At 41.5% G+C, this 13,983-nt stretch overlaps 1 protein-coding gene across 2 annotated transcripts in view; it reads right to left on the minus strand.

Annotated features, from left to right (window-relative positions):
* The window catches only part of chl1b (cell adhesion molecule L1-like b), a 513,752-nt gene that overhangs the window by 328,009 nt on the left and 171,760 nt on the right, over positions 1-13,983 (minus strand). Inside the window, exon 7 of one of the 2 annotated variants that reach the window (XM_067998919.1) lies at positions 7,348-7,401. The exons of the other annotated variant lie outside the window; for it this stretch is intronic. Coding sequence (XP_067855020.1) covers positions 7,348-7,401 — 54 coding nt within the window. The remainder of the gene's footprint in view (positions 1-7,347; positions 7,402-13,983) is intronic. 2 annotated transcript variants of the gene reach the window in all.

The raw sequence follows: 13,983 nt of genomic DNA on the forward strand, positions 1-13,983 counted from the left end.
ATACTATTGGTTTATCCTATTTATTGTTTTCAAATCTTCTGCTCTGTTTTGCCTTAGTTTCACACAAATTATGTGTTAAAAGGTTCACACTTTAAAATCAAGTATTTAGATAAACATACCTGTTAGTTCTCATTATGATGTTTTTGTTTCTTCATCCCCAAATTTAAAACCTCTAGAGAATGTATTACATCAAAGCAAATTATCATAATTGTACGTTAAATGTTACTTGTAAGATGGATATTTAGACACATATTTAAAAACAATGTTTTAAGTTGCCAGGCATGTGATTATGGATGCAGTTATGGGCAAACATGTATGACATACCCATGTGCAAAGATGTGGCTAATACATAAAAAACAATTGTAAGCTGAGCAAACAGTGAAAAATATATTTGTAGTGCAAGCAGAAAGAATAGATGCAGAGACAGCTTCTTGGAAAATCAGATTTTCTTCTCAGATGAAACATCAACTCGAAGAATTACATAGAATTTATAGCACAGAAACAAGCCATTCAGCCCAACTGGTCTGTGTCGGCGTTTATGCTCTGCACGAGCCTCCTTCCACCCCACTTCATCTAACCCTGTCTGCATATCCTTCTATTCCTTTCTCCCTCATGTACTTATCTAGCTTCCCCTTGAAGGCATCTATGCTATCCTATTCCTATTTTCTTTTAGTAATTCTTTAATCGAAGTCAACAACTGGAGGTTGGGATGTCTTATTCTTGCTGAACACCGCTACAGCAGAAGTGCACAGCCTGCCTCTTCAGTGCACACCTTCATAGAGTACAGAACCTACAGTGGACAAAGAAGGAGACCACTGAATTTGCTGCTGCTAAAATAAAATATCGTTTCCGCATCAATGATCACAGAATTATAGAAATGACATCATCGGAGGCTGCAACTTGGCCCATTGCGCTTGCGCTAGCTCTTCAATTGAAGCTGCCTATTCAAATCTAATTTCCATGTCCTTGATCAAATACTTATCCAATTCCTTTTCAAATGATTTTACAGTATCTACTTCAGTAGCCACTTGTGGTAAAGCACTCCACGTTCTAATAATCCTGTGTACCAGGGGAAAAAAATTGCAATGGTGAATGGAAATGGGAAGATAGGGTCTCATATGTCAATTGCAGTTCCAATACTTAATGGGGTCGAGTGGGTGTGTTCGTGGTGGGGGGGGGGGGCTGCTAAAATTTGGGGTCCCCGGGGCAGGTCCGGAGCCCTGCTCCAACCTGCCCACTTCCGGGTACCCCAATGATGTGCTTAGATGCGCGCGCAGGGCCCGCATGCGGGACTCCCACTGGCAATTAAAGCCAGTGGGATCCCACTTAAACCAATTAAGTACATAGTTCAGGTCATTTGCAGACCTGATTGGGAGGATATTTTAGGAGGGGTGGGATTTTCATCTCAACTGAGCGTGTTTCCTGTACTGGGGGAAACACTCCCAGTTGAAACAGATGTGTTGCAGTCTGTGGGAGCTGCAAAGGTCCATTTGACAGGTTGGGGGGGGGGGGGGGTGGGGGAGACCCTCACTCATTGCAGGAGGCCACTATGTCACTTTGGACAAAGTTTGGCCTCCACCACCCTCCTCCTAACAAGAATATTCACCAACTTGCACACTTACCCTGGTGTCCAGACACATTTACCTACCTTGCAGACCCACTCAAACGTACATCTTCCGGATGGGGGCTGCCATAGCTGTAGTCATGACCTCATCGGAGGACAAACTGCATCACCAGCCTCGCCGGCCATGCCGTCTATCTCTGACACGTGGAGCTCCACACACAGTGCTGTGACACATCCACCTGCACAGCAGGAGGGAGGGCAACTGCAGAGAGAGATGCGTCGCAGAAGGCACTACCCTCGCCACAGGGTCTACAGAACGAGGCTCAGCCTCCTGGACCTCTCTGAGGAGGCTCAGAGTCACTCGACATGTAGTAATGGACATCTGCAGCCTCCTTGATGCCGAGCTGCTCCTGGCTGGCTCTAGTACCATCTTCTTACCTGTCGCTGTCCAAGTCACTACTGCCCTCATCAAATTCTCCTCCGCATCCTTCCAGGGTACCACCGGGGACATTGCCGGCGTCTCTGCACATAAGAGCCCTGCAAATACACCTACTCCCATTCTGCAGTGACACAATGGGTGGCAACAGGTGTGGGTCTTCATGGTGATCCTCAGGAAAGGGAATTATTGCACAAACCAGACAAGATTTGCAAAGACGTGGCAGTAGTGCTGATAACAAATTTTAATGTGCAAGGCAAAACAAACAAAACTGAATGAAAAACATGACATTCTATCATACACCCTTGTGCTTCCCCTTTGTGCTCACAAAACCTTAGCCTTACGTTTACGGGAACTCCTACGTGGTGCTACCCCTGTGGCTTCAGCAGAGGTAGTGGCAGGTTGCTCTTGTCCAAGCCCTGACTGATGAGATGCTTTGCGCGGATGCTCTCTGGGTTTCGGTGCCCGTGAGGACCCCTCCAAAGACTGCCCCATCTGCACTTGTGCAGGGGCAGACTGGGCCACCTGGAGAGGAGGCAACATTGTGGGTACTGGTTGAGAGGGGGCAACGGTGAGACGTGGAAGCACTTTGAGTGGTGTCCCCACTTCCATGTCCCCTTTTGCCATCATCCCTCTCCTGGGCCTTCTGGCATCTCTTCTCCTATCAAGGCAAAACACAGAGAGGCTTGATTGAGTGATGGTTGCAAAGTGACCCGCTGCATGCATTGGTGTGGGTGGGGGTGACCGTGAGGGAGAAGCATAGGAGGGTGCGTGTGAGACATAGCCATGAGATTATATGAGGATTGGGTTGCGTGGTAGTGTTCAAATGGGAACTCGGGCGGTGAGTAAGTGCAGGCAAGGTGAGGATGATGGCTGAGTGGATCTGAGGAGTGATGCAAGACCATTGTGGTGGCAGTGGAGAAGGAGTTGTGTGGTGGTGGAGTTGATGTGGAAGACGGAGTGTGGGAGAATGCGTAAGTATACTCATTTTGGCTGACCTGATTAGCTCATTAAAGCGCTTCCTGCACTGGACCCAGGTTCGGGAGATGTTACTGCTGCTGCTGACCTCCTCTGCCAATTCGAGCCAAACCTTCTTGTTCGCAGAGGCAGGCCACGTCCTTCCGTCCCCTGGGAAAAACGATTCCCTCCTCCTCCTGACCCCATCTAGCAGCACCTGGAATGAGGAGTCTGAAAACCTTGGAGCAGCCTTGCCTCTGGGCTGCTCCATGCTGCCAATTTGGTTCTTTGCTGCAGGAGGAGCATTGGAGGACTGCCCCTTTAAATAGGGCTCCTCCTGCTGACAGCCTGTGATGCGGGTGCGCAGTGTGCCTGCTGCACAGGTCTACAACGGGAAACCCGGAAGCACACGTATGTACCTTCAATTAGGCTGCGATCACGTGCGGAGCACCCTGCCAACCCGCCTCCCTCCTAATATCGGGCCCAATGTCTTTGTGTATATTTTTTAATGAACCAAACATTACAAAGACATTTTATCCTAGGTTTCAACTATAGCAGCTGAGAGTTCTTTAAAAATATAATTGGGAACAGAAAAAAAGGTACACTTGGTTTCTCAGGCAAAGAGAACACCTGATAATCTATGTAACCAGACAGCTCTAATAATGAAATGTTAGGTGCCAAACCAAAGTATTGAAAGTTCAAATGTCACCTGGACTGAGCTGCTGTTCCTGGCCAATTTTCACCAGTTTATGCTTGGCTGCAAGACACAGCACTGAACAGCAATGATATGCCTGAAAACTGTCAGCATCAGGCCAATGCCACAAAAATATATCTCCTATCAGCTGATCATAAAAGGTAACCAAGGAGAAGTCCAGATTAATCTGCCTTCTCAACTTAAAATGAAGAGCCACAAAACAACAGTGAGAGGCAAATACAAAAGGTCAACAATCCTATCCAATTCATTTTTACTATTGGTCATTCAAACCATGAAAAATACAATATAAATTACACCACAGAAATAAATACATCCACAGACTGCAAAGGATTCACAGATATGGCCCATGCTGATGTATAATTTATACCACATTAATCCAAAGTATGAAAAAAAAATTAAAACACAGATCATACCAGGGACGAGGGACTTCAGTTACGTGGAGAGACTGGAGGAGCTGGGATTGTTCTCCTTACAGCAGAGAAGGTTAAGGGGAGACCTAATAGAGGTATTCAAAATAACGAGGGGTTTTGATACAGCAAATAGGGAGAAACTGTTTCCACTGGCAAATCGGTAGGTAACCAGAGCTCAGAAATTTAATATAATTGACAAAAGAACTAGAGAGGAAATGAGGAGAAATCTTTTCATACAGAGGGTTGTTAAGATCTGGAACGCACTACATGAAAGGGTAGTGGCAGCAGATTCCATCGGAACACTCAAGAGGCAATTGGACATGTACTTGGAGAACTAATTTGTAGGGTTATGGCGAAAAAGCTGGGGAGTGGGACTAAAGTGGACAGCTCCTTCAAAGAGCCTGCACAGGCACGATGGGCCAAATGGCTTCCTTCTGTAAGAATCTATGATTCCATGCTTGGAAAAAATTAATATTTCAATTAATAACAATAGTAATGAGTTTAAATTGTGTTCGCAGAAAACAAAGCAAGCTGCGAGTTGTAGATGTGATACTGTTTAAAAAAGTCTCCACATTGAGATTGGAAAGAAATAAATACAATTTTTTAAGAGACTTAAAGAAAACCTGTGAAAGCTTGAAATCTGAAATAAAAATGGGGAAGAAACAGATTTGCATTTCAGGCAGGTGAAGGATCCCGTCTGAAACTTTAACCCATCTTTCTTTTTTCAGAAAGTGAACAACCTGTTGTTTATTTCCTGCATTTTCTACTTCCAGTATGTATGCAGGTAAAAATATATTCAGCTTAGATCAGTTTGAATTTGATCCTCATATATCCTTACAAATCTAGATCCTGTTTCAGAAGCATTTTTTTTAAGAACTCCTAGCTCACATATTTGAATGTATAAACCATTACTTGTAAGGTTTATTGAAAATCTAATTTTCATGGTGACCACTTCCACTATTGCTCTTGCTTCCTGGTACTATTGCTATAATGCTTGCAAATTGTATGATAAACTGTTATGTCAAGTATTGTGTTCCAAGAAATTTGGATAAATCAGGGTACTTCAGAGTCAAATAAGTGAAAGATGTGTTATTTTTGCTATTTTTTTAAATTGTGTTAATATGGATGCTTGATTAAAATAAATAGAAATTGCAACAGCTAAAAGCAATTAATTTGGTGTGCACTATTCACAATAATGCAAGTAGTACACAACAGCAGGCTTAATAGAGTCTGTACTTCATCATTAATGTTTAACATTCACGGGCAGTGGTATAGTATGGTTTCTTTGGAAGGTTTCTTTGAAACTCCACTGCACCTGCTGTGTGCAATGGCTTTTAAAAAAATACTGTTTGTGTTATTTCTAATCTTTGCACGAGGCAGACAATCGTTAGTGAGAACATCAATTTACTGGAAGCTAGAGTATTCCTGTAAATAGACTTTGACTTTCATTTGAATATTTTAGAAGCTGCCATCATTTAGAGAGGTGGCGAATGTGAACAGCAGGTCTGCTGAACATCATTATGCTTGCATACATGTTGCCATGAATGTTTAACTGTAGTGGCCTAGAATAGTTGCCAAATTATGTTAATTTAATGATGTTTTAGCTATTACAAAATTATTTCTGAAGATCCAGAATAACTGTAACTTTTTAAGACAGAAACATCATTATGTTATTAAAATTACAACATAGGCAGTGAATTAAGTGAACATTTGTCTCTTTTTCATGACACTGTGTTGACATCAATAACAAATTGCAGTAATTTGCATATCTATATTATGCCATATCTTGGAAACCTGGGCAAAGCTGGTATTGCTCTATCAAAGCACTCAGGGCTACACGGTAAACAAGCTAGTTACTGTGCGTTCAATTCAAAGAGCGTAATAAAGAAAATTTAAAAGTAACTAGGAGCTCTTTCCTACTGTTCCTTGCACAAGACCTTGTAACTGGCAAATGCGAGCATGATTCCTGAGCCAAGGGCTATACACACACATAAGAAAACATCCTGCATACACACTTGGGGTTGTTAATCTCCTCTTTTCTAATTCTATTTAAGGTCTTTCCTAGGCCATGCAGAATCCTAAGCAGAAAATGTGTTACCTCCTGAAAGAAAAATTTAAAACTTTGGGAATCAGATGTATAACTTAGTATTCCAACATGGGTAGCAGAGAAACACGGACAGATATCTGTGTTGAATTCTTACGGTATATTTCATGTACAAAAAACACAAAAGAACCACCAGACTCAGTGATAACACAAAAATGGTACAACGTATCCGGATCAGATCCTACCTGCCAATGTCAATGAGTGCTATTAATATCTCTGTTTAAAATCGAAAGACTGAGCGGTTAGCTAGGCAAGTTATTATCCTCGTCATGCTCCCACTGTTTCTTAATACAGAAGTTCTCAGTTACAACAATTATACATCAAGTAATGAATAGTTGGGAATACATTATAAAAGGGAATATTGTCCGAGGTTAGTTCAGACTAACAAGTGGAAAAAAGTCAGCAAACAGATTGCAAGTACCTTGGTGATTAATTTTTTTAAAACGAATGAAAGCACACTTTTTGATTGCTTTTCTATTATCTTCTCAGGGTGAGTCGAGTGCATTGGAGACTGTTTATTTTTTAAAAGATCAAAAGGTGCAGAATGCAGGAATCAGAGGGGTACATTGGAGTAATACACTGAAGTATATTGTGAATGTTCCTAGGAATCTGTTTTTGTTCCAATGCAGTAAAGAATGATTCACAATGTGCTGTACATAAGAGCAAGTTTGCTAACAAAAGAAACTAAGTCCTGTTACTACACTTTTTGAATATATTGGTAATGCAAAAAAGGTCAAGGATTAAAAGAAAAAGAAGAACCATTCATAACGCTTAAACCATATTTCAAGGTGAAGAAATAAAAACAGAAAATGCTGGAAATGCATAGTATGTAGATCAGTGGTGATATCAAAAAATATCAATGTCCCAAACTATATGTTTATCAGATTTACAATTCAACAGACATTGCTTATACCGTATCTGTGTTTTAGGAATGCCTGATTTTGTGTTAAGCTTGGCAGCTTAAACCAAAGTTTCAAAGCCAAATGGAAGTGATGTCCCTGACATTATCACTGATTGTGTGAATCCTCAGCCAGTGGCATAGTACACCATGTACCATATGTTAAGACTTACATTACTAAGCTTGAAGCATAAGCAGCTGTTAGTATGCGGTTACTCTAATTAGTGCTTAAGTGGCCTCACTCAACATTTAATAGAACTCACCAGCAGACAAGTCAGTGTCACTGGCAGGTGACTCTGTGACATTGGGAACTACAACTGGAACAAACAAAACAATGTGAACAAGAAATAAAAACAAGATGTAACAGAAAAAACAAAAATTCGAACACACAAAAAACTTGGCAGGGAATAAAGATTTGTCTTGATGAACAGAAAAATGAATTGTACATACAGCATGCATGGCTAAAGACATGTAAAGCTTATCATGAACTCATTATAAAGGTAGACTTCACAAAATAAATTTTAGTCATCAACATTTGAATTTTTTTTGTCTGATCCAATTTTCAAATTTATGTCTCTCCTAAAGGATTAGATTAGTGTATGCTTTCATTAATGGCAATCCTCAGTATTTTGCTCACACAGCCTTTTGCCATGTATGAGCCTCGGGAATGAGCATCAGCAGCTATGAAATCGTGGGACTATCACAGCTGAGCCTATTATCAAACTCAATCCTCAAATTTGTGCTTCTAACAGAAAACTGAATAGTGATTAGGAGTGGGAATGGGAACTAATTTTTATCCCCTTCATAACCTTGAGACAGAGGTCTTTACTCCCTGCTAATTATTGCACTCCCACTGACATTCCAGCTAAGATCAACTAAAATTGCATAGATCAAGCATCGATCCCTACACTTTGTGGTCAGCATCATATCATGCAAGACATAAATAGTGTCTGTAAGACTGGTTTATAATTTCACTGTCTTAAAATCTGACATTTTGAAAACCTGTTGACAACCACTATTTTACAGGGAGATGACATAGAGAGTTATACCAGCTGGAAAAGCACCAAGTGGCTCTGAGAGAATTTGCAAATGCGTACCTACTTACGGCTGGGCTCAAATTAATTGAACATTTTTATTCTTTACACAGAACAGTAAGGAAATGGTGCCTAGCAGGGAACTGTATTTTTCGCTCCACAGGGTGTGGAAGTAGGGAACAAGCAGCAGATGAAGAAAGTGAGCCAACGTGCATAACAGAATGGACAATCAGCAGAAATTCACCCACATTGTCATTCATCCTCTCATTAACCAGCCCAGATAGTGTCACTTGGAGGGACATAGATAGTCCAAATGAAGAGTGAACACTGGATGCTGCACAACACATGAGGAAGCCAAAGAAAGAGGTAGTGGAATTGGAGAAGAATGCTCCTGAGTGTAGGCTAAGTAAATGATAGCCCTTGGCTGAGCAACATTTGAACAATGATGTCAGAGGTCCGCCATGAAAAGAAGGGCGCTAGCAGCATATTAAGCTCCTATGAAGTCCAGGCAAAGCTTCTCCAAAATAGGGCGGCAGATTGCAGGGCTGGCGGCAGAGTCTAATATCAGCCTTTGCGGTAAATCAGAGAAGGCCTCTCAACTATCCAGAGCAGCCTGGTGCGAGTTGCAACTGCAGGAATCTCTGCTTGCATCACACAGAAGACAGAGGTCTGGATGCATGCCAGCACCTCCAAAGTGCAGGCTCGACTAATAGCATTCAGACCTTGGGTGACGAAAGAGAAAGATCTCCAAGGCACCATCTCAGAGGGTTTGCAGGATATTTGAATACTCTCTCCCAGGGATTATGGGGTATTAGCAATTCCAGAAGGTCTGTGTTCCCACAGGTCAGTGGTAGTCAATATCCTCATCCCATAGCAAGTGGGAGAGCAGGAGATGGCTGTGAGAATTCTGCCTCCCCTTGGGACAGCAGATGTAGAGAGTTCTCTGCTCAGTTTCCTCAGATGTCTTCATAGGTGGAAGAAAGACAGCAGGTTAAGGCTGCAGAGATTCCCAGCCCAGATAAGGCCCATCCTGGTACTCAGCACCCCTGAGACAAGTGCCACCTCCGTCACAAGAGGCTCGTAGTCATTTAAAGCATCTGTTTACAAATCAGATCCCAGGCCCTCAAGGTTCACTTAGAACTGCTACAGTAGGAATGAAAAAAAAAGTGAAAACTCACAAGGGAGTGCATAGTGGTGAGTCTAAATGACTTATCAGTTATAAATTTCCAGAAGCATTATATGATCATTGTTGGAAGCAATGTAATGTTCCTGAGTTTTATGTTGAAAACATGACGTTGCAGGAGAAGTAAAAATGATGTTTGTGAACTTGGGAGCCTCATGGTGAGTAGTGTCAGCACTACACTGCAATATACTTGCACTGTAAAGAGAGAAAAACAGAGGCCAGTGTCTCTCCAATGGCATTCCCAGTCGCGTTGCTAGTGAGTGATATAGTGAGTCTCATATGGTGATCATTGTCTAAAAGGTGCAAAGAATGCTGCAGATTATCCAAACTGTTCGGGGAATGCTAAAACAACCACCGGTGACAATAAAGAGCTTCAGATCAACATGGAAAAGTGCTTAAACATCTTAGGGAAACAGACCAATCAATTTCTAAACAGTAAGATCAATTTGATGGTGCACAAAGACAGAGTGAGTTTCTGACAAAAAGACAGAATTGTTGGAATGGAAACACACAGGCCTCGAAAAACAAGTCACCAACGCCATTTGAAGCCGACAGGGCTGTATGTTTCCAAATATTCCTCCCCAAAGTTTTAAAGCAAGTGCCAAAGCTGTAAATATACTTGGTGCATTGGATCCCCTGAGATCTCCATTTTTTCCCCCTGCATTTAGAGAGGGTGGTAATTGCATTTCTGGCTGAAGTGCTGGAGCTACAGATAGAACTGTACTTTCAGCAAGAAAGGAAAGAGTTTGGAGGCAGGATATGCCAGAGTTACTTGAAGGCATTGTCACAGCTGGAGTAAGAACACAATCTGAAGGAACTTGCTCGAGTTCCAGTGAGGATTTAAATTAAGCTCATAAAGCTATGATGGCAGATTCCCATAGCTCAATTGCTTTTCATTCGCAAAAAGAAAATTAAGGGGAAGGTGGCAAGTTCCAAATCTTTAAAATGCTGAGAGGGGTAAATGACATTGATGCAAACAGGCTATTTAATTTGAACTAGATACAAAAATAAAAAGCTTTGAGCAAACAAGAGATGAGAAGAAACTTTCTCCCCATGCAGTGTTGAATATGTGAAAAAGACTGCAAAAGCAGTTACTATGGTATTAATCAATTCTGTCAAAAAAATTGGAATAGAATTGAAGTTATATTGAAAGCAGAGATAATCAAATAATTCAGTGGTGATCCTGCGCCATTGCATTCTTGGAACTGCAGAAAGGAACTAACCAAGATTGAACAGTGGAGATGTAGGAATAAGTACTTATTCTGCTCGAAATCTTTAAGGATCAGAGACTTTTACGTGTAGTCCTTTTTTTGAGGAGAGTAAATGAGTGGGATAAGATTCATAGACAGATAGTGCTAACAACTAGATAAATACACAAATAGTAAATATAGCCTGTGGAAAGATGGATTCGATGAGCCAAATAGCCTTTTCTCATTATAAGCTTTCTCAGTTCTTTATCAGCTAAATTGAAAAGGCAGGCAAGGATCCAATCCGATGTAGAAGTTACTATCATAAAAATTAACAGTTATTGTAATCTTTACAGTCACTGTGTGGAATGCCTCCACTGCAGGTCGTCACAGCATATGATATAACTCAGTGATGAATTCCATTGTAAAATATAGCATCTACAAGCTGACAAATACTGGTATGTGTGACTCTGTCCATATATTCCAGTGTGGGGTTATTGGCAGGTGGGTGCCATGTGACTCCAATGATGCCTGATCAGCTTAACATTCCTCGATTGTTTCTCCTCTTCTTCCAAAAAGCAAAGATACAGCGGAATTCGCAATGGGAAACCCTCTGTGTCCCAGCTGAAATGGTGGGGGGGTAAACGGTAGACCCACAGCACACAGCACAAAGGCAGATGGGAAAAGTAATTGAAAATAGCAAAAAAATAATTAAAACCACTGAAATCAAATTAGAAGTAAGGTTTCTGCAAATCCTACCACGATAGCTGCTGAGCTCTTTAAACATACCACTGCCTTTTCGGTCCATATTTGCCTACATTACAACAGTGACTACACCTCAAAAGTATTTCATTGGCTTTGAACCGCTTTGGGTTATCTTGAATACATGAAATGTGATATATTAATGCAAGTTCTTTGTTTCTTCCTGACCTCATTAGGGCTTGAGGCAGTGGGTGAGAGGTACTGTGATATTTGAGGGATGCTATCATTTGAAGGACCCACGTGGTATATGATCTCACTTGTCACTGAAGCATTCCTCACACACCATTGGAGCCATACCAAACTATGGCCAATTTAAGAGTAAAGAGGCCAAAGTTGTGATGCCCCAAATCTTTGCTGCCAGCAGATCTACTGATCTGACTGCTGGCCAAATGTAAATAGTCATGTCAGGTAAAAGTGTGAGGGGTAGCTGCCTTGCAGACACCGTCAATGGAGATATAATTAATAAGAGCCCAAAGTAGGAACATAGGAACAGGAGTAGGCCATTCAGCCCCTCATGCCTGCTCCGCCATTTGATAAGATCATGGCTGATCTGTGATCTAACTCCATATACTCGCCTTTGGCCCATATTCCTTAATATCTTTGGTTGCCAAAAAGCTATCTATCTCAGATTTAAATTTAGCAATTGAGCTTGTATCAATTGCCATTTGCGGAAGAGAGTTCTAAACTTCTAACACCCTTTGTGTGGAGAAATGTTTTCTAATCTCGCTCCTGAAAGGTCTAGCTCTAATTTTTAGACTGTGACCCCTATTCCTAGAATCCCCAACCAGCGGAAATAGTTTCTCTCTATCCACCCTATCCGTTCCGCTTAATATCTTATAAACTTCGATCAGATCACCCCTTACCCTTCGAAACTCGAGAGAATACAACCCCAATTTGTGTAATCTCTCTTCGTAACTTAACCCTTGAAGTCCGGGTATCATTCTAGTAAACCGACGCTACACTCCCTCCAAGGCCAATATGTCCTTCCGAAGGTGCGGTGCCCAGAACTGCTCACAGTACTCCAGGTGCGGTCGAACCAAGGTTTTGTATAACTGCAGCATAACTTCTGCCCCCTTGTACTCTAGTCCTCCAGATATAAAGGCCAGCATTCCATTCGCCTTCTTGATTATTTTCTGCACCTGTTCATGACACTTCAATGATCTATGTACCTGAACCCTTAAGTCCCTTTGGACATCCACTGTTTTTAACTTTTTACCATTTAGAAAGTACCCTGTTCTATCCTTTTTTGATCCAAAGTGGATGACCTCACATTTGTCTACATTGAATTCCATTTGCCCATTCACCTAATCTATCAATATCGCTTTGTAATTTTATGTTTTCATTTACACTGCTTACAATGCCACCAATCTTTGTGTCATCGCCAAACTTAGATATGATACTTTCTATGCCTTCATCTAAGTCGTTAATAAATATTGTGAATAATTAAGGCCCCAAGACAGATTCCTGCGGGACTCCACTAGTCACATCCTGCCGATGTGAGTACCTACCCATTATCCCTCCTCTCTGTCGCCTTTCACTCAGCCAACTTCCTAACCAAGTCCGTACTTTTCCCTCGATTCCATGGGCTTCTATCTTAGCTAACAGTCTCTTATGTGGGACCTTATCAAATGCCTTCTGGAAGTCCATATAAATAACATCCATTGATATTCCCCTGTCCACTACTTTAGTCACCTCTTCAAAAAATTCAATCAGGCACGACCTACCTTTCACAAATCCATGCTGGCTCTCTCTGATTAACTGAAAATTCTCGAGGTGTTCAGTCACCCTATCCTTAATTATAGACTCCAGCATTTTCCCCACAACAGATGTTCGGCTAACTGGTCTATAATTCCCTGGTTTCCATCTCTCTCCTTTCTTAAAAAGCGGAGTGACATGTGCAATTTTCCAATCCAGAGGGACAGTTCCTGAATCTAGAGAACTTTGAAAGATTATAGTTAGGGCATCTGCAATGTGCTCACCTACTTCCTTTAAAAACCTGGGATGGAAACCATCTGGTCCTGGGGATTTGTCACTCTTTAGTGCTATTATTTTCTTCATTACTGTTGCTTTACTTATATTAATTTTATCGAGTCCCTGTCCCCGATTCAATATAAGTTTTCTTGGGATTTCCAGCATGCTATCCTCTTTTTCTACTGTAAATACTGACGCAAAGTAATCGTTCAACATATCCGCCATTTCCCCATTGTCAATGACAATATCCCCACTTTCAGTTTTTAAGGGGCCAACACTGCTCCTGACCACCCTCTTTTTCCTAATGTAACCATAAAAGTTCTTCGTATTGGTTTTGATATCCCTTGAAAGTTTCTTTTCATACTCTTTTTGTAGCTCTTACTATCTGTTTTGTGACGCTTTGTTGATCTTTGTATCTTTCCCATTCGCCAGGATCTGTGCCATTTTTTGCCTTTCTGTATGCCCTTTCCTTATGTCTTATACTGTCCCTTACCTCTTTAGTTGTCCATGGCTGTTTTTTTTGGCAAGTAGAGTTCTTGCCCCTCAGGGGTATAAACCGATTCTGTATCACATTAAATGTTTCTTTTAACATTTCCCACTGATCATCAGTCATTTTACCCATTAACAGATTTGCCCAGTTTACTGTGGACAGCCTCTGTCTCATCCCATTGAAGTCGGCCTTACCCAAGTCTAGAATCTTAACAGCTGACTCACTTTTTTCTCTTTCAAACACTACATTGAACTCGATCATGTTATGATCGC

The sequence above is a fragment of the Heptranchias perlo genome, chromosome 17, assembly GCF_035084215.1.
Source record: "Heptranchias perlo isolate sHepPer1 chromosome 17, sHepPer1.hap1, whole genome shotgun sequence".
In the NCBI taxonomy this organism is placed as follows: Eukaryota; Metazoa; Chordata; class Chondrichthyes; order Hexanchiformes; family Hexanchidae; genus Heptranchias; species Heptranchias perlo.